General features: G+C 66.9%; 2 protein-coding genes across 2 annotated transcripts; one reads left to right on the top strand and one right to left on the bottom strand.

Annotated features, from left to right (window-relative positions):
• Positions 1-187: 187 nt before the first annotated feature.
• PARP6 (poly(ADP-ribose) polymerase family member 6) lies at positions 188-6,724 on the top strand. Its single transcript, XM_088538193.1, has 21 exons — positions 188-343; positions 417-511; positions 593-653; positions 737-827; positions 941-1,007; positions 1,279-1,428; positions 1,816-1,993; positions 2,460-2,513; positions 2,808-2,903; positions 3,004-3,096; positions 3,332-3,457; positions 3,566-3,631; positions 3,718-3,785; positions 3,922-3,970; positions 4,927-5,039; positions 5,138-5,210; positions 5,412-5,481; positions 5,930-6,009; positions 6,082-6,145; positions 6,435-6,519; positions 6,613-6,724. Exons 1-21 carry the CDS (start codon positions 188-190, stop codon positions 6,713-6,715), a joined length of 1,938 nt encoding a protein of 645 aa, XP_088394319.1. The 3' UTR covers positions 6,716-6,724.
• Positions 6,725-9,853: 3,129 nt separating this feature from the next.
• Positions 9,854-17,559, bottom strand: CELF6 (CUGBP Elav-like family member 6). The gene is made up of 12 exons (XM_088538177.1): positions 17,301-17,559; positions 16,680-16,762; positions 12,526-12,574; positions 12,289-12,417; positions 12,133-12,212; positions 11,901-12,044; positions 11,683-11,827; positions 11,448-11,597; positions 11,309-11,371; positions 10,612-10,692; positions 10,326-10,469; positions 9,854-9,991 (listed from the first exon to the last, which is right to left on the bottom strand). Exons 1-12 carry the CDS (start codon positions 17,551-17,553, stop codon positions 9,864-9,866), a joined length of 1,449 nt encoding a protein of 482 aa, XP_088394303.1. The 5' UTR covers positions 17,554-17,559; the 3' UTR covers positions 9,854-9,863.
• Between the last annotated feature and the right edge of the window lie 1,360 nt (positions 17,560-18,919).

Below are 18,919 nucleotides of genomic sequence, written 5' to 3'. Positions count from 1 at the left end.
GGCTGCGCCGCGAAGGCCCGGCCGGGTTGCTGGGAGACGCCGGGGCGAGCGCAGCGCAGCGCCGCCGGCCGCCGGGCCTGACGCCAGGGCCGGGGCCGCTCGCATGGCCGCCGCGGCACCCGCCGCTGCCCGCGCGGGGACATGGAGCAGGCGAGCGGCCTAGCGCCCCGCGAGCCGCGCCGCTAACATGGTGAGGAGGCCGCGCGGAGGCCGGCGCGCCGCGCTCCGCCACCGCCGCGCCGCCGCCTCACCCGCTGCCCCCCAGGACCTCAAGGGCCAGTACTGGACGGACGATGACTCCGACGGGGACAACGAGTCGGAGGAGTTTCTCTACGGGGTGCAGGTAGGCGCGCGGGGCGGCCGCAGCCGAGCCGGGGCCCCCGCGGCCGCCCCTGACGTCCCCGCTGCGTCCGCAGGGCACCTGCGCCGCCGACCTGTACCGGCACCCGCAGCTGGACGCCGACATCGAGGCGGTGAAGGAGATCTACAGCGAGGGCGCCGTGTCCGTCAGGTGGGTGCCGGCGGTGAGCGCGGCAGCAGCGCGGGCGGGCGGGCGGCACAGCGGCACCCACGCGCCCGCCGCTCTCCACAGGGAGTATGGCACCATTGACGACGTGGACATCGACCTGCACGTCAACATCAGCTTCCTCGATGTGAGTGGCGGCAGCGGCGGCAGTGGTGCCCGCGGCCCCACGGTGCCCGCGGCCCTGCTGACCTCGCGGCTCTGCCTCGGCAGGAGGAGGTGGCCACGGCCTGGAAGGTGCTGCGCGCGGAGCCCATCGTGCTGCGCCTGCGCTTCTCGCTCTCGCAGTACCTCGATGGCCCCGGTGAGTGGTGGCACCACGGCACGTCCTGCCCGCGGCCACTTGCCGCCGAGAGAGCGCGAGGAGGCGCCGTGGGCACTTGCCGTGCCGCTCGGCAGCGCGCGGTCTCTCCGCAGAGCCGTCCATCGAGGTTTTCCAGCCGTCCAACAAGGAGGGCTTCGGGCTGGGGCTGCAGCTCAAGAAGTAAGAGCCGAAACGCGACAGGCACCCAAGGCGGCGGGGGTCATCCCGGTGGCTCGGTGGGGACATGGCCACCGCGCTGTGGTGCTGCGTGTGCCCGTGTCACAGCCCTCCTGTGGGCCAGCCCTGCGCTGGGCCCTGTGCCCGCTCCCCATGGGGTTCGGTGCCTGGGAGTGAGCGGGGCGGCGGGGAGCCCGGCACGCGCAGGGACCGAGACAGGCACCCGCGGGCCCCACGTGCCCAGCTCGGGCACCCACGTCGCATCCCTGTCCAGGATCCTGGGCATGTTCACGTCGCAGCAATGGAAGCACCTGAGCAACGACTTCCTGAAGAGCCAGCAGGAGAAGCGGCACAGCTGGTTCAAGACGAGTGGCACCATCAAGAAGTTTCGAGCGGGCCTCAGCATCTTCTCCCCCATCCCCAAGTAAGGCCCCGCGTGCCGGCCCCGCTCCCGATGGCCTCCCCTCACCACGTCCGCTCGAGGGGCAGCCCTGGGACCCGGCAACCTGGGCCTGGTGCAGCCAGCGGGGCTGGGAACCTCGTCCTGGCACCATGCCTCGGTTTCCCTGCCTACAGCTCAGGTACTGTCACCTAATGCCGCCCTCTGCAAGAGCCCAAGGAGGTCAAGGGAGCTCCCCCAAAATGTCTAAAAAGTGAATCTGGAGCTGGCTTTAGGGAAAGGGGAACAGGGGGAAGAAACAAGTAGCATGGCTTAGGGATGGAGTCTGGCTCCATCCCGCTCTTGAGGAGGAAGGAGGACGGGGCTGGGCAGCGCGGCCCGTGGGAGCTCAGTGCGGCCCTGTGCCCGCAGGTCGCCCAGCTTCCCCGTCATCCAGGACTCGGTGCTGAAGGGCAAGCTGGGCATGCCCGAGGTTCGCGTCAACCGCCTGATGAACCGCTCTGTGTCCTGCACCGTCAAGAACCCCAAGGTGGAGGTTTTCGGCTACCCGCCCAGCACCCAGGCAGGTGTCGCCCCCTTCAACATCCTGGTGGGTGCCTCCCCGGCTCGGGGCTTGCTTTGCTCTCCTCCCCTTCCTGTCTCCTGCTGCGCACGGCGGGCGGCCACACGGCTGCCCGAGAGGGTCTTGGCCACGGTGACAACCGTCCTGGCCGTGGTTGGTGGTGCCGGGGAGACCTGCCCGGCAGGGCAGCGCGTCGGGCTGGGCCGTGTCCCAGCATGGCGCTCTCCGCCGCTCCGCGTGCCCGGCACTCCGCGTGTGGAGGCGGCGGAGCTGGCTCTCTGGCCAGGCAGGATGGCCCAGCCCTGGTCTCGGCAGTATCTGACCGGGTTGCGTATGGGAACATCACCATGTCGAGCACGTCACAGTCCCCATGGCGCTGGCGGAGACACCTCGCCGTGTGCGGGTGTCCAGGGCCCCGGGCGCCGTACGGAGGCAGCGGCTGCGTGGGGGAAAGGGGATAACGCAGCTGGCTCTGCTCTGCCTCTGCCCGCAGGTCGGTGGCCACTGCAAGAATGTCCCCACGCTGGAGTACGGCTTCCTCGTCCAGGTGAGCGCCCACCTGCTGCTGGAGCATCCTCCATGGCGCTCCGCGTCTGGAGCGCCCTGCCCAGCCTGGGCTCAGCAGCGTCTCGAGCCCTAGGTTTTCCTCGGGGTCATGGCAGCAGGGCTGTCTCCTGCCTTGCATCCGCTTCTGGCCCCACACAGCCCCCAGCGTCACCCGGCGCAAAGCTGTTTCCTCGGCCAGGTGGAGACACCTGCCTGGGTGCGCCCAAGCCCCCAGGCCATCGGGGCAATGCCCATGGCCGCGTGGGCCCCTCACTGCGCGCGGATCTGCCCGCAGATCATGAAGTACGCGGAGCAGCGGATCCCGACGCTCAACGAGTACTGCGTGGTGTGCGACGAGCAGCACGTCTTCCAGAACGGCTCCATGCTCAAGGTGCCGGGGCCGGGGCGGCGCGGGGCTGAGCGGGCGCTGAGCTCCCGTGGGGGCCCCGGGGGCCCTGTCCGACGCGGCGCGGTGCCTGTCTCCCCCGCAGCCGGCTGTGTGCACCCGGGAGCTCTGCGTCTTCTCCTTCTACACGCTCGGCGTCATGTCTGGCGCGGCCGAGGAGGTGGCCACGGGCGCCGAGGTACCGGCACGCGCGGGCTGCCGCGAGGAGGGCGCCGAGGGTGGCAGCTCCGGGACGGTCGCCCCAGGTTGTCCTCAGGGTCCTGCTTTGGCCACCTCACCCTGGGGCAGAGCAGGCCCCGCTCCAGCCCCAGGGTGAGGGTGAAGGTCCAAGGGGCCGTGAGCAGGAGCGGGGGCAGCCAGAACCACGGAGATGGTCTCGCACGCCTGCCCCCCAGCAGCCGCTCCCTGCCCAGGTGGTGGACCTGCTCGTGGCCATGTGCCGGGCTGCCCTGGAGTCCCCCCGCAAGAGCATCATCTTTGAGCCTTACCCCTCCGTGGTGGACCCCAACGACCCCAAAACACTCGCCTTCAACCCCAAAGTAAGCACCGCCGGGCTGGGGGCAGCGCAGGAGGCTGGTGCTCCCGGGCTGCCCGGCGCCGGGGACCTGCAGCCCCCTCTGACGCTGCCCTCTCCGCCCCGCGAGCAGAAGAAGAACTACGAGCGGCTGCAGAAGGCCTTGGACAGCGTGATGTCCATCCGGGAAATGACCCAGGTACACGGCCCACCCGGCCTCGCGCTCCCGCGCTCGAGGACGGGGACCCACCTGCAGCCCTCTCACCTGCACCGTGTCTCTGCCAGGGGTCCTATCTGGAGATCAAGAAGCAGATGGACAAGCTGGACCCCCTGGCGCATCCCCTCCTGCAGTGGTAAACCTGAGGGCTGACGGGGCAGGGCAGCACAAGCTTCCCGAGCCATCGTGGCCACCAGACACCCAGGGCCTGACGTGACTCGTGTGGGACCCCAGCCGCCCTGCTTGACCACCCCTCTCCTCCTCTTTCCAAGGATAATCTCCAGCAACAGGTCCCACATCGTCAAGCTACCTCTCAGCAGGGTAAGTGGCCCGGCTCCCCAGCTCGGCCCCGCGGCACACGGTGGCCAGCGCTCTCGGGGGGAACGTGCAGGATGCGGCACATGGGATACAGCATGCAGGATACAGCGTGCGGGATACGGCGTGCGGGATGTGGCATGTGGGATACAGCATGCAGAATGGGGCATGTAGGTTGTGGCACGTGGGATACAGCATGCAGGATACAGCGTGCAGGATACAGCGTGCAGGATACAGCGTGCGGGATGCAGTGTGCAGGATGTGGCGCATGGGATACAGCATGCAGGATACAGTGTGCAGGATACAGCGTGCGGGATGTGGCGCGTGGGATACAGCATGCAGGATACAGCGTGCAGGCTACAGCGTGCGGGATGCAGTGTGCAGGATACGGCATGCGGGATGTGACGCATGGGATACAGCATGCAGGATACAGTGTGCGGGATACAGCATGTGGGATACAGCATGCAGAATGGGGCATGCAGGATGTGGCACGTGGGATACAGCATGCAGGATACAGCGTGCGGGATGCAGTGTGCAGGATGTGGCGCATGGGATACAGCATGCAGGATACAGTGTGCAGGATACAGCGTGCGGGATGTGGCACGTGGGATACAGCATGCAGGATACAGCGTGCAGGCTACAGCGTGCGGGATACAGCATGCGGAATGGGGCATGCAGGATGTGGCACGTGGGATACAGCATGCAGGATACAGCGTGCGGGATACGGCGTGCAGGATGCGGCATGCGGGATACGGCGTGCAGGATGCAGCGTGCGGGATGCGACATGTGGGACACACGTCGTGGGCTGCTGGGCTGCCAACGCTGGCGGCGATGGGAGAGCTGCCTCTGCCCGCCGGGCGCGTCTGAGCTGCCAGGGGGCAGCCGGGCTGCCGTGCCTGATCTGTGCCCGTCTCTCCCGTGTCCCGCCGGCGCTGCCGCTGCTGCTCCCTTTCCGCTGGTAGCAGCTGAAGTTCATGCACACCTCACACCAGTTCCTCCTGCTGAGCAGCCCCCCAGCCAAGGAGGCCCGTTTCCGCACCGCCAAGAAGCTCTACGGCAGCACCTTCGCTTTCCAGTGAGTGCGGCGCTGGCGACGGGCTCCTGGGGGCCCACGGGTACTGGAGCGGCCCGTGGCACCGGGGGCAGCAGCTGACACGGCCGCGGCTCTTGCAGCGGCTCTCACATTGAGAACTGGCACTCCATCCTCCGCAACGGGCTGGTGAACGCGTCCTACACCAAGCTGCAGGTAACGCTGCGCCGCCCGGCCGCGCCATAGCCGCGAAGGGCTGGGCGGCCCGCGGGGGCAGCCGGTAGGCAGGGACAGCAGGGCACGGAGACCACTCCGAGTCCGTCCGCGCGGGGCCCGGGCTCCCGGGGTGGCCCCAGCGCGGCCGCCCGTCCCACTCCCGCTCCCGCCGCACCACTCACACTGCTCTTTCCCTGCAAGCTGCATGGAGCAGCCTATGGCAAGGGCATCTATCTGAGCCCCATCTCCAGTATTTCCTTTGGATACTCAGGTAAGAGGCCACGTGCGCCGCCTCGTCCCACCTGCGCTCCCATCCCACTCCCTGCATGGGCACGGGGCTGGCTTCCCTCCAGACGCCGCACGGGGAGGAGGGTGGCGCAGCCCCCTGGCCGTGCCCAGGGGCATCATCCTTCCCGCCTGGACCAGCCGCCCCCCTCTGCATCTGGCATTTCCATAGCGCCGCTCTGGTTGCTGGGACAAAATCCAGTGTTTTCTAGGGAAGAAATGGCTCTAAGGTGCTTTAGTGGAGACAAGCTGTCTCCCCGTGCAGCTCGGCGCGAGTCCCGCCACTGTGGGGCCTCCAGGCCCAGGCTGGGGACACGCGTCCTCGCACACAAGGGACCCACGGGTGCTCCGTGCCCAGCGGCCGCAGCGGCTGGAGCCCCCCCGTCCCAGGCAGGGATGAGGAGGTGACACGGGTGGTGTCGCTTGTCCCACAGGGATGGGGAAGGGACAGCACCGGATGCCTTCGAAGGACGAGCTGGTGCAGAGGTACAACCGGATGAACACTATCCCGCAGGTGACGGGGCGACCGGGCGGCCGCGGCGCGGGGGCTGCGGCGCGTGGTTGATGCCGCCCGTTCTCCCCGCAGACCCGCTCCATCCAGTCCCGCTTCCTGCAGAGCCGCAACCTGAACTGCATCGCGCTCTGCGAAGGTGCGCGGGCCCCGGCGCGGACCCGAGCTCCCCGCAGGGCTCTGCGCATGGCCACTGCCCACGCTGGCAGCCCTCAGGTTGTCACCACCCTTGTCACCGTGTCCTGCCCCTTCCTGCCGCGCGCCTGAGGCCCCTTTTCCTCCTGGATGGCTGATGGGAGCAGCAGGTCTTAGCGCATCCGTGGGGGAGAGGGACCCAACCCCAGCCCGGCTTACGTGGGGCCTGTCCTGGGAGGGGTGGCCGTTGCCTGGGCTGTCCCCTCTGTCCTGACAGCCCCTTTCCTTGGCAGTCATCACCTCCAAGGACCTGCAGAAACACGGCAACATCTGGGTCTGCCCCGTCTCCGACCATGTCTGCACCCGCTTCTTCTTTGTGTGAGTAGCCCCCATCCCAGCCTGGCCCGGGCAGGAGGGCCACGCGGGTGCCCCCGCCGCGGGCTGCCCCCTCAGCCCACTGTCCCCTCGCAGCTACGAGGATGGCCAGGTGGGAGATGCCAACATCAACACTCAGGACCCCAAAATCCAGAAGGAGATCATGCGCGTCATCGGGACTCAGGTGTACACAAACTGAGCGGCGGGTACCACGCTGCTCCCGGGCGCCGGGGCGGCCGAGGCTGGGCAGGGGCCAGGCCGGCGGCTCTCGCGCCCCCGGCATCATCCCGCACGGCTCGCCCTGTACATAGGTGTAAGGCAGTAAGCAGTGCACAGGGCGCCTCTCGCGCTCCCTCCTCCCCTGCGCCCCTTTCCCAATGTCCCCAGTCCCTATGGCGGAGCGGAGCAGGACCGGCGGCACCGCTGCTGCCCGGGGGCGGCCACCCCTCCTCGCGTTTACAGTGCTCGTGTTTTTACCGACGACGAGAAACCGAAGCAAAAAACAACAAAAAAAGAAAAATACACACACACAAACGAGAAAACAAATCTGTTTTAGCTTATTAAAATTCTTTAAAAAACACCTGGGGCTGCTGTGCCGCTCTCTGCCAGCCTCGCTGGCGCCCTGCAGCCACCTCCCACAGCGCCCAGGCCGGGCACAGGTGGCTCCGAGCACCTTGGCCACCAGCCCCAGCTCTCCCTTCCCGTGGGGAAGGGGCTATGGAGCAGGGATTGTGTCACGGGGAAAGGATCCGGTAAGGAGAAGGGGTCGCCTCATAGAGCAGGGGTTGCGCCATGGGAAAGGGCGAAGCCGTCGGGACAAGGACCGCACTGTGAAGAAGGGAGGGAGTCATGGAGAAGGGCTGGAGTTAAGGGAAGGGATCATCCCCATGGGTGAGGGTTTGCCCCAAGGGGAAAGGACTATGCCCTGGAGAAGGAGCCATAGCACGGAGACGGGATGGGGTCACGGAGAAAGGACCACGTTATGGAGCAGGGATCACGTTGTGGGGAAGGGACGGTGCCCTGGGGAAGGGATCGCCCCCACGGAGACGGGAGCAGCCCCCAAGGAAGGGATCGCAGCAGGGGAAGGGACCCTGCTACAGAGAAGGGATCACAACAAGGAGCAGGGATGGTGCCCTGGGCAGGGGCCGGCACCACGGACATGGGCCAGGCAGCCACCACACACGGGGACAATGCGGGGACCAAGGAAGAGACTCATGGGCGAAACGAGAAGGAAAATTCCCACTGGACTGTGCTTTATTTCAGTCGAAGCAGATACCGGTCACTACAAAGGTACAGAGCCAACGCCGGGGCCTCCGGCCTTCCGCCACCAGGAAACCCAAAAGGAGGAGCAGCCCAAAAGCGCCGGAGGGCTGGCGGGAAGGGCCCCGCGGGGCCGGGGCGGCGGAGCGGGGAGTAGCAGCCGTTTGGGCAGAGGTAGCTTTACACGGAGCCCTCGCCGGGGGGATCCTGGTGGGTCCTTCAAGGTAGCAAGAGACTATGGCAGCGAAAGAGTAGCCCTTAGAGACGGCAGTTCCTGCTGGCTTTGTTCTGGGGACGCGGCGCGGGGCGGCAGAGCGGCGGCCTCCGGGGCCCCGGCCCGGCCGCGCTCCCGCCGGAGCGATTCAAGTGCACGAGGAAAGAAATTATCAAAAAAAAACAGCCCCGAGCTCTGCGGCAGAGCAACATTCCCTCCCCGGCTGGGCACCGACGGGCTCGTGACGCCGCAGCCGCCGGCGGCCGCCCCCAGGGGAGCGCCCGCGCCGGGAGCCGCTTGTCCCCGCTCGCCATCCCCAAAGCCGCCAAAGCGGCGCTGCGGCTCCTTCTTCCCTGGAAAAAAGCAGGATACGCTCGGGAAAAACACACAGCAGCTGCGGGGGGTGGCACGGAGAGTCCTCAGGGAAGGCAGCGAGCGGCGGCGTGAGCAGCGCCGGGCAGAGGGGGCGGCAGGCACGGGAGCCCCAAAGAACAACCCTGCGGGAGCCCTTGGACAAAAACAAGTTTATTTCGTTTCGCCTCTTTTCTGCCGAAACCTCACTTATTTTTGTTGTTGTTTTTTTTTTTCCTGGAAAAAAAAATAAAAAAGAAAGCAAAAAGGGGACAAAGAACCAGGGCGCTCGGCCGTCCCCGGGGCGTGCAGGGGCTCCCGCGGGCAGCTCCGCTCGGCCGCCGCTGCCAGCTCCGCTTGGAAACACTTGCAGCTCCTACGCGCAAGGTGGGGGGGGGGGTTCTTTTTTTTTTTCCTGTCGTTTCAACCTTTTTTTCCTTTCGTTTTTCTTCTTTTTTTTTGTCTTTTTTTAATTGATTTATTTATATATATATTTAAAAAAAGCAGTAGTCCTTTGGTCCCTAAACTCTAAGGAATGATATGACTCTGAAACAAGTAATCCTATGTCCCTGTGCCAGTGACGAGCCGGGGGTGCACCTCCTATCCCCTGCTCCGTGGGATATATATATATATATTTATATATATATACTTATTTATATATATCTTCTATAAGTCCAACTTCCTTTTATCCCTTGATTTCTCTTTTTTTTTTTCCTTCAGCCAGTTGTGGAGAAAAAAAAACAACGCGATTTCTCTTTCCCTTTTCAAGCAAATGTCATCTGCGCATTGAGCCCGCTCCGATCCCACTGGCTTTGGTTTATAATCCACCTTGAGCCTCCTCTTTCTCGTTTCCTTCTTTGAAAAGTCATAGCAGCAAATGAGTGCTTTAGAAAATAAAAATAAGAATAAAAAAGGAAGGTGGGTCCCGTCCCGGCGGCTGGGGCGCTCCCGGGAATGGTGGCGGGCTCAGCCAGTGCCGCGGCCAGGCGCCGCGCGGCCGGCTCCGTCGCGTCTCTTCCTTCCGCTCTTCCTCGCATCGAGGCCGATGCCGGGAATCAAAAAAGAAAAGAAAAGGGTACGACCAGAATGGCGCGCGCTCTCCCTTCTGCGTCTCTCCTCCTCCATTCATGTCCTCTCCTCTTCCTCCTCCTCGTCCTCCTCTTCGGGGATGTGTTGCAAAGAAAGAGAGTTACAAGTTGGGAATCTGCACTGGGGAAGGGGGATACTCTTCAGACACTGCGGGGCACCCAACCTGCAACACAGCAAAGGGACACGTTGCTGTGGGCTTTGCGGGTGAAAAAAGACAGAAGCGGTGAATTTAAAAAGCACACGTATATAATGCACGTGTATTTATACATGTGAGTGAAGCCCCTGGCACTCCGGGAGATTTCTGGAGAAAACCTGGAATCACCGGAATTGCTTTGCAGCCCCGATCTGAAGCCTCCCGGGTGCCCCCGTCCCAGGAACAGCCTTGGCCCGTGTGTCCCCACGTACCTCTCGGCCGCGCTGGGGCGGGCGGGGGTCAGTAGGGTCTGTTGGCGTCCTTAGGCCGCTTGAGCTGCACTTTTAGCCGCTTCATGCCGATCTGGAAGCCGTTCATGGCCTGGATGGCCGCCTGGGCGCTGGCCGGATTGTCAAAGCTGACGAAACCTAGGGGCGAGGAGGGAGCAAGGACGGGGCCGTCATGCGGAGCGTCCGCGTCGAGGGGCTCTGCGCGGCGGGGACGTCACCGCGGCCACCCCGCTGCCCTGGCGTCCCACTGCACCCCGAGGCAGACGGGGAAAGAGGGAGGAAGGTGGCCAGGGCGGCCACCTCGGAGACAGGAAGGACCCCAAGGTGGGGGGGTCCTGATGTCCCTGCACCGATGGCTTCCCCCGATGCACCCGGGCGCTCATCCGCATCCGGCACAGCCGCCTCAAGGCCGAAGGCTTCCACGTGCCGGGCACGAGCCACGGGGATGAGGGAGCCGCGCAGCGGCACTCACCAAAGCACTTGCTCTGGTTCGTGGCACGGTCCACAAAGACTTTGGCAGAGATGACATTGCCGAAAGGCAAAAACATCTGCGTGAGCTCCGCATCCCCGAACTCCTGGGGCAGGTGATAAATAAACAGGTTACAGCCCTCGGGACCTGGGTGACACACAAAGGACAGCCACGCGTCAGCCCCGAGGCTGCGGCGCCTTCCTCCTCCTCCGGCTGCGCCGCTGCTCCGTCCGTGCAAACCGCGCGGAGCAGCCGGCAAATCCTGCGCTCCCGGGCCGGGAGCTCTCACCTTCGCGCTGCTGCTGCGGGATGACGGCCGCTTGCTGGGGGAAGGCCTGGCCGATGGGCGCGTAGGCGGCGGGATAGGCTGCTGCGGCGCAGAAAGGGAAGGGGCACGCTGAGATCCTCCCGGCGGCGCGACGGCAGAGCCCGCTCGGGGCCCGAACCCGCGGGAAGGAGGGAGGCGCTGCCACCGTCCCGCAGGCCCCAGGCTGGGCACGGGCTCCCTCCCGTGTCCACGCGGAGAGGCGGCTCCACGGGCACTGCGGCGCCCCGTGACGCCCCGCCAAACCCCGGCGTCCCCTCCATGGGGCACACACAATGAATCCCAGCGCGTTCGGGCAGGAAGGTGGCATGTTTGGTGGGAAAACAAAGCTATCGTCTGCGGCCACAAACTTAATTTTCTGCTGGAAATCACTGTCAGCGCTGCTGGTTAGGGCGGGCTCGGGGTGACGCCAGGGCAGGCCGCAGTCCCTCCCGGCCGCGGCCCGTGTTTGGAGTGGTGCCGTGACCAGCACCTCAGGCACTGCCCCTTCCCCACCAGCACCCGGGGAAACCCGTGTGGAGCGGCAGGGCGAGGGGCAGAAGCTGCCGCGTCCCCGCGGGGTCTGGGCATCCCCCTCCCCAGCGGCTCCTGCTTCAGCCCCAATCCCTGCAGGAAGGGAGGAAGATGCCGCATGGGACAGGGAGCAGAGCAAAGCGGAGACCTGCGTAGTGCTGCATGCCCGCGTACGCCTGCTGCAGCGGGTCGGCCACGCTGGGGCTCTGGGCTGCAAGAGAAGGAGGAGCCGTGAGCATGACGCCGCGCCGAGCAGAGCGATGCCCGTGCCGCGCACCAGCGCCCACCTGGGTAGGGGTGGATGCCGTTGGCGTAGATGGCGTCGGAGGCGGGCTGCCCGTTGCTCTGCGGCGGTAGCGGGCTGAAGCCGTTGACGCCGAGCGGCGCGGCGATGCTGGGCACGGGCGCCGTGCCCATGCCGGGCGGCGTGCTGGCGCCTGCGCCGGGGAGGAGCGCGAGGAAGACGTGGGACACGCGCCGCCATCCTCCCGCCCCGCGCGCCGCCGTGCGCCCCCCGCCTACCTGAGGACGGCGTGAGCGGCGCGGCCACCAGGCCGCTCACGTTGAACGCGGCCATTTGCTGCATCTGCGCGGCGGCAATGGCGGCCATGGGGTTGAGGCAGGTGCCCTGCGCCGCCGCCATGAGCGCTGCCTGCTGCTGCATGATCTGCGGGGCGCGCGGCGGGTTAGCGACTCCCCGCCGGCGGCGCCGCGGCCCCGGCCCGCCGCGCACCCCGTACCGCCTGCGTGTAGGCGCCGTAGGCACCGAACTGGATGCTCATGGGGTTGAAGATGCCCAGCTGCCCGGCCATCTGGTGCATGCGCCGCAGCGTCCGCTCCTTGTCCGTGTCGGCGAACTTCACCACGAGGCTGGAGGAGGCTCCCTGCGCGACACGCGCGTCGGCGGGAGCCGGGGCCAGCGGCCGCGTCCCCCCGTCCCCGCCGTGCCACGGCCGCACGGCGGGCGCTCACCGGCATGGTCTGGCTGCCGTGGAGGCCGCTGATGGCGGCCTGCGCCTCGCCGTGGCTGCCGTACTTGACGAAGGCGCATCCTGCGGGCAGAGAGGGGCACATGGGGCAGGCGCTCGGCCCTGGCCGCCGCGCGCCCATGCGGGACCCGGCACCCACCTTTGCTGGCTCCATCGGGGCCCCTCAGGATGGTGCACTCCTCGATGTGTCCAAAGGGCTCGAAGAGCCGCCGCACGTCCTCCTCGCTCTGCTGCTTGCCCAGCATGCCCACGAAGAGCTTGCGGTCTTCTGCAAGCCCAAGCGAGCCCATGGGCGCACGCAGCACCAGCGGCACGGGCGCCTCCGCCAGCGAGCCGCAACAGGAGCGGGAGACGGACCCCGGCAGCGAGTACCTACCCCCTCGGCCCTCGCTGTCCGCCGGCTTCACCTGGATGGGGCGGTTCATCTGCAAGACACTGTGGGCGTTACGGCCTGCAAGGAGCCCTTCCATGCTGGGCCCTAATCCAGGCTGGAATCCAGGCCGCGCTTTGGCACCTGCCTGGCACCAAGTTGGAAAGGGGCAGGGGGGAAAAGGGCTCCCCTGATGAGGTCACTTGCAAGAGCCGGCCTGGATTCGCTGCCCACACGGGATCGGGCTCTGAGACCCCCCAGGAGCATCCCGGGGTGGGGGACAAGGGTTTGGGGACAAAGCACAGGTTGTCCCCAGGTTGAGTGTCACCATAGGCTGGTGCAGAGCCCCCTGCAACCCCGAACGGCCCTCACAGGGGCCTCACAGGGCCGTTCGGGGTTGCGGGGGACCCTGCATCGACCTATGGGCCACGCGGGAGCGCCGGGTGCCGCAGGAGGGTGCCGTTTTGGCCAGGCGCCCGATTCCCTCCACCGCAAAGGACTGCAGAGGAGGCAGCGGCAGCGCCGCGGGGTGACGGGTGTCCCCATGGGGGTGTGCAGGCTACAGGTGCACAAGCTACAGGCGCATCCTGCCTCTCTTCCCCCCCGCTTGTTTTTTTTTTTTTCTCCGTGGCTGCAGTTACTGCAGTTGCCACGGCAACAAGCAGGGTCGCCACGGCAACAGGGCGCGCGGTCACGCGTGATGGGCACAGGCGCGCGAGCCTGTGTGCGTCACCTGCAGGCACCGCCTGTACGCGGGCACACGGTGTGTGCACACGCAGACGGGCAACACCCCCCGCCACACACACATACACACACAATCACACGTGCGGCTACACCGTCACACGCACGCACAGCCGCTGGGTACAGCGTGTGGGTACCACCCGGATGCACCCGGGGAACAGTCGCTGCCAGAGGGGTGTGCGGCGCTGTCCCCCGCGCATGGACACCCCACAGCTGGCAGGAGACACCGCCGGCCTCGGTGGCGCTAACGAAGAGGAGGGCTGACGAACAGGAGGCAGGTTTCCACGGCAACTGCCTCGTCTCCAGGGAAACGCGGGAGTAGGCAGGGATGCTCCCAGCACCGGGAGCGGCCCCATTTCGTGGTGGGGGGGACGTGGGGAGGATTTGGGGCTCGGGGCCGCAGAGCGTCACCCCCAGTGCCTCCCTTGCCGCCGGCTGCTACACCCTATGGACAGTGGCGCTGCCTGGTGTTTATTAATGCTGGGCCCTGGGGAGCCGTGAAGCTCCACGAGTGCCGTCACCCTAGGGAAACTCCTCCGGCCTCCTGCGCCTGCCTGTCCCACACTGCCCAGCCCCACAACACCCTGAGAAACAGCTGCCCCAGCACTCACCCACCCTGTGCGACACCTGTCCATCCACCCCCCACTCCTCCCTACACCCCTCTAGTCAACCCTTCGAACACCCAGACATCTATTCATCCTTCCATTGACCCCAGCACCCAAACCTTCATCCCTCCTGACATCCATCCATCCCCAGCAGCCTCCACTCCAACATCCTTCCACCCCGCCTCATCCCTTCTAACACCTTTCCCACATCCCTTAACACCCACACAGCCACTTCTCCATCCATATCAAACACCCATCCATCCCTACACCCATCGCCCAACACCCAATGACTGTCCATCCATCCCTCCACAACACCTCCACAACCACCCATCCCTCATCCCACCTCCTACCCATTCCCATAACACCCACCCACCCATGCCCTATCCGCAACACCCCCCCACACCAACACCCGCCCACTTATTCATCCCCATGGCCTTGGGACCTGCTGGGGACAACAGGGCCAAGACCCCCTGATCACCTCCCAGGGATAGGACAGGCTTGGTGTGGAGTCTCTGATGTCTACAGCGGGGCTGAACCCTACACCTGTCAGCTCCCCACACAGCTTCACCACCAGCACCGGCTACTGTAGTGGAGCAACCAACAGCTGGAGTGGGAGACAGCTGCTCAGGCACAGGCAGCCATGCTCCATGGCTATGGCCTGCTGGATACCCAGCAGCCGTGGGCCAAAAAGGGTACAAGCCTTGGGGAAGGCACAGCCAGCCTGGCTACAGCCGCACAGCTTGCTGCTCTACAGCCACCCGAGTGCACAACCGCGCAGCTGCCCCGACACACCCCTGTGCACAACTGCATGGCTACGCACAGCCGCTCGCTTGCGCCAGCACAGCCGCATGCACAGCCGTCCGTGGGTCCTAGCACAACCGCACGTCCACAGCGGCCCCACGCCCCCGCCCCAGCACCACCGCACACCCACGCGTGCCGCCACACACCCGCCTCAGCACCCCCTCACGCACAACCGCACAGCACACCCACACCCAGCACAGCCCCGCGTACAACCGCACACAACCACACCCCTACAGCCAGACCGGCACTCCTGCCCAGCCCCGTGCCCCCCTGCGGGGGACAACCACAGCCGCACACCCGCCCACTCGGCACATCCAACACCCCCGCGCGAGCCCCCGAACACCCCGCGGCACAGGCGTCCACGCACAGCCCCGCGCACCGCCGCAGCCCCCGGCCCTGTGCACCCTCGCACCGCGGGCTGCAAACACCCCCCCGCTCCCCGCACACCCCCACGGCACAGCCCCGAGCAGCCCCCACCCTGGGTGTCGATACCCCCCGCGCTGGGTGTCACTGCACCCCCCTCCGGGTGTCCCCCCGCCCGGGTGTCCCCCCGGGGCGCGCACGACGGCGGGGGGTCCCTACCTCGATGCAGAGCAGCTTGGAGCCGCCGGGCACCCAGAGCAGCGGCGGCCGCGGCCCGGGGGCCGCCACCTGCGGCAGCTGCATGGCCCGGTTCGGCCCGCTACGGCACCGCTCAGCCCGGCCCGGTTCGGCACGCTTTGGTGCCGCTCGGCCCGGCCCGGCCCGGCTCGGCCCGATTCGGTGCCGGTCGGATCGGCTTGGCCCGGCTTGGTGCCTCTCGGCCCGAGCGCCGCTTGGCCCGGCTCGGCGCCGCTCGGCTCGGCGCCGCTCAGCTCGGTGCCGCTCAGCTCGGTGCCGCTCGGCCCGGTTCGGTGCCGCTCGGCCGGGCTCGGCGCCGCTCGGCTCGGTGCCGCTCGGCCGGGCTCGGCGCTGCTCGGGCCGGCTCGGCGCTGCTCGGGCCGGTTCGGTGCCGCTCGGCCCGGTTCGGTGCCGCTCGGCTCGGCTGGGCGCAGCGCGGGAGGAGGGGCGGGGGGAGGGGCGGCCGCAGCCCCGCCGGGCCGAGCCGGGCCGGGAGGAGGGGCGGGGCCTATCAGCAACCCCGCCCTCCTCCCTGGCCACGCCCCCTGCCGCGACAAGGGGCGGGGCTTGGGGCGCGGCCGCCCCCGAGGGTCCGGGTCCCACCCCCACCCAAGACCCCCGCTGGGACACGGCCCGTCCGTGAGGAGGCCAAATTCGCAGGAATCCAACCCAAAGCGGCAAAAGAAACGGTGTGGAAACAGGGCCCGCACCAGGAAGACCCGGATGGACCCTGGTGAGGCACCCGCAGCCTCCCCGCCACCACCACCACAGGGTGGCCCCCATGGTCACCATGTGCCCATGGCCACCAGCCCTCAGGGCCACACAGCACCACGGGGAGCCCCAACGTCAGGGACAACCCTGAGAACAACGAGGGGCAGCTTCCTGACCCCCCAGCACAACAGGGTGTTAACTCTGAAGCCTACTGATGCACCATGCCACAGAAGAGAACATGAGCTGGGACAGCACATCCCTGTCAATGCTGTCCTCCCGGCACCCCCATCCCAAAGCCTCTCTCCATGTGCTACAGCACATTTACAGGAGAAAGCGCGGCTCGGACACCAGCTGCCTCCTGGTCCCAGGGGCCATCAGAGGCCCCAGGGGGCCCCATGTCCCCCGTGCCACCCGGCTCCGCAGCAGCCACGTGCGGGCAAAATTTACAGGCCCCGCGCTTTGCTCAGCCGGCCGGCGGCTCTATCGATTTTTATTTAGGGGAATAATTAAATATTTATTTTCACTTTGTTAAGCGCGGGAGGTCGAAGCCCGCCGAAAGGAGGGAAAATCGATGCCTCGGCTTGTGGCCGCTGGAGCAGCTCCCGCGCCCGCGGGGCCACCGGGGGCCGCACGCTGGGCAAAAACGAGGGGAAAATGTCATATATTCTCCCAGGCCGCCGTGTCCGCGCGAGTGGCACTTACCCCCGGCAGCGTCTTCTGCTCGTGCAGGGCGCTCTGGGCCTTGAGCGCCGAGTCCCGGGCGCAGTAGGTGAGGAAGGCGCAGCCTGCGGAGAGGCGACGCTCAGGCCCCGTGGCGGGGTCTAACTTCCCCCCTGGGTGCCCCGTCCCGCCGGCGAGGCCGGAGTGTGGCCGGCGCTTGGCCCCGGTGCCGGGGGACGGAGCCTCCCGGCCGCACTCACTGGGAAGCTCCTCGACGCAGCGTCCGAGTGGGAGCCGAACAGTTTCCCTTTGGCGGAGTAAATATTTAATGGGCAAAATCGACAGTGGTTGCGTTTTTAACATCGGCACAATTAACTCCGCCGGCCAGACTGAGCGTTAACGGCTCCCGCTTGGCGTGAGCGGCGGGACAGGGAGCCCCGGGGCACCCGCCGGTGCCGGTGCTCCCCAAATCCCGTCGCTTCCCTCCTTTGGGCCTCTTACTCCCCATCTGACAGGCGGCGACATGGCCGGTGCCCCAGGGAAGTTGGGAGGCGGACGGCTCCGGGGACACCTCGGGACGAGGGCGGATGGACGAGATGGAGGGGTGCCCCGTGGCGGGCGCCGCGTGTCCCGGGTGGCGCGCGTGCCCGCGGACGCCCGTACCTTTGTGCATGCCGGTGAAGCGGTCCTTGAGCACCGTGAGCTCGTAGATCTTGCCGAACTCCTCGAAGAGAGGCTTGAGGTCGCCCTCGTCCAGGTTGCGCGGGATCTGCCCCACGAAGAGCTTGATGGCGTCGTGGTCCTTCATGGCGATGGCGCCGGCCGGGTGGCTCAGCCCGTTCAGGCGGCCGCTGTTCGCGGTGCTGAACGCCGGGCCCGCCTCCGCCGCCGCCGCCGCGCTGCCCGCCGCGGCCATCGCGCCCGCGGCTCTGCCCGCTCCGCTCCGCCGCCGCCGCCGCCGCCGCCGCCGCTGCGCGGGGGGAGGCGCCGCCCCGCCCGCCCCGCGCGGGGCCGCCCCGCGCCGCCCCCTCCCCTCCCCGCGCCGCCGCCGCCGCCACCGGCCGTGACGTCAGCCCGCCCCGCCGCGCCGCGCGGCTCATTAGCATAAGGGAGCGGTGCAGCCAATGGGCGGTGGAGAGGGGGGCCCCGGCCCGCCCCCCGCGCCCCCTCGGCCCCGCAGCGCCCCCGCGCGGCGCCCCGCAGCGCCCCGCGTCACCCCCATCACCTCCATTGTCCCCATCATCCCCATTGTCCCCCATTGTCCCCATGGCACCATCACCCCCATCTCCCCATCACCCCCATTGTCCCCCATTGTCCCCATGGCACCATCACCCCCCATCTCCCCATCACCCCCATTGTCCCCCATTGTCTCCATGGCACCATCACCCCTCGTCTCCCCCATCACTCCCCATCGTCCCCATTGTCCCCATCTCCCCATCACCCCCCATCTCCCCCCGTTGTCCCCATAGCTCCATCACCCCCCATTCCCCATCACCCCATTGTCCCCCATTGTCCCCATCTCCCCATCACCCCCCATCTCTCCCATCACCCCCATCACCCCCATTGTCCCCATCAGCCCCCATCACCCCCCATCATCCCCATTGTCCCCATCACCCCATCATCCCCCTTCACCCCCATCACCCTATCACCCCCCATCACCCCCCAACTCCCCCACTGTTCCCCATTGTCCCCATCTCCCCATCACCCCCCATCTCCCCCCATTGTCCCCATAGCTCCATCACCCCCCATTCCCCCATCACCCCATTGTACCCCATTGTCCCCATCAGCCCCCATCACCCCCCATCATCCCCATTGTCCCCCTCACCCCATCATCCCCCTTCACCCCCATCACCCTATCACCCCCCATCACCCCCCAACTCCCCCACTGTTCCCCATTGTCCCCATCTCCCCATCACCCCCCATCTCCCCCCATTGTCCCCATAGCTCCATCACCCCCCATTCCCCCATCACCCCATTGTACCCCATTGTCCCCATCAGCCCCCATCACCCCCATCATCCCCATTGTCCCCCTCACCCCATCATCCCCCTTCACCCCCATCACCCTATCACCCTCCATCACCCCCCAACTCCCCCACTGTTCCCCATTGTCCCCATCTCCCCATCACCCCCAATCACCCTCATTGTCCCCATCGCCCCAACACCACCCATCTCCCTCATCACCCCCATTGTCCCCATCGCCCCATCATCCCCATCTCCCTTATCACCCCCCCATTGCTCCTATCGTCCCCATGACCCCTTCACCCTCATCACCACCTTCACCC

Source organism: Tinamus guttatus, unplaced genomic scaffold, assembly GCF_059628265.1.
Source record: "Tinamus guttatus ecotype Peru unplaced genomic scaffold, ASM5962826v1 Tinamus_guttatus_pri_ptg000942l, whole genome shotgun sequence".
Taxonomy (NCBI): domain Eukaryota; kingdom Metazoa; phylum Chordata; class Aves; order Tinamiformes; family Tinamidae; genus Tinamus; species Tinamus guttatus.
Note: the sequence above shows the minus strand (reverse complement) of the source record. Positions and strands in the feature narration are given on the sequence as shown.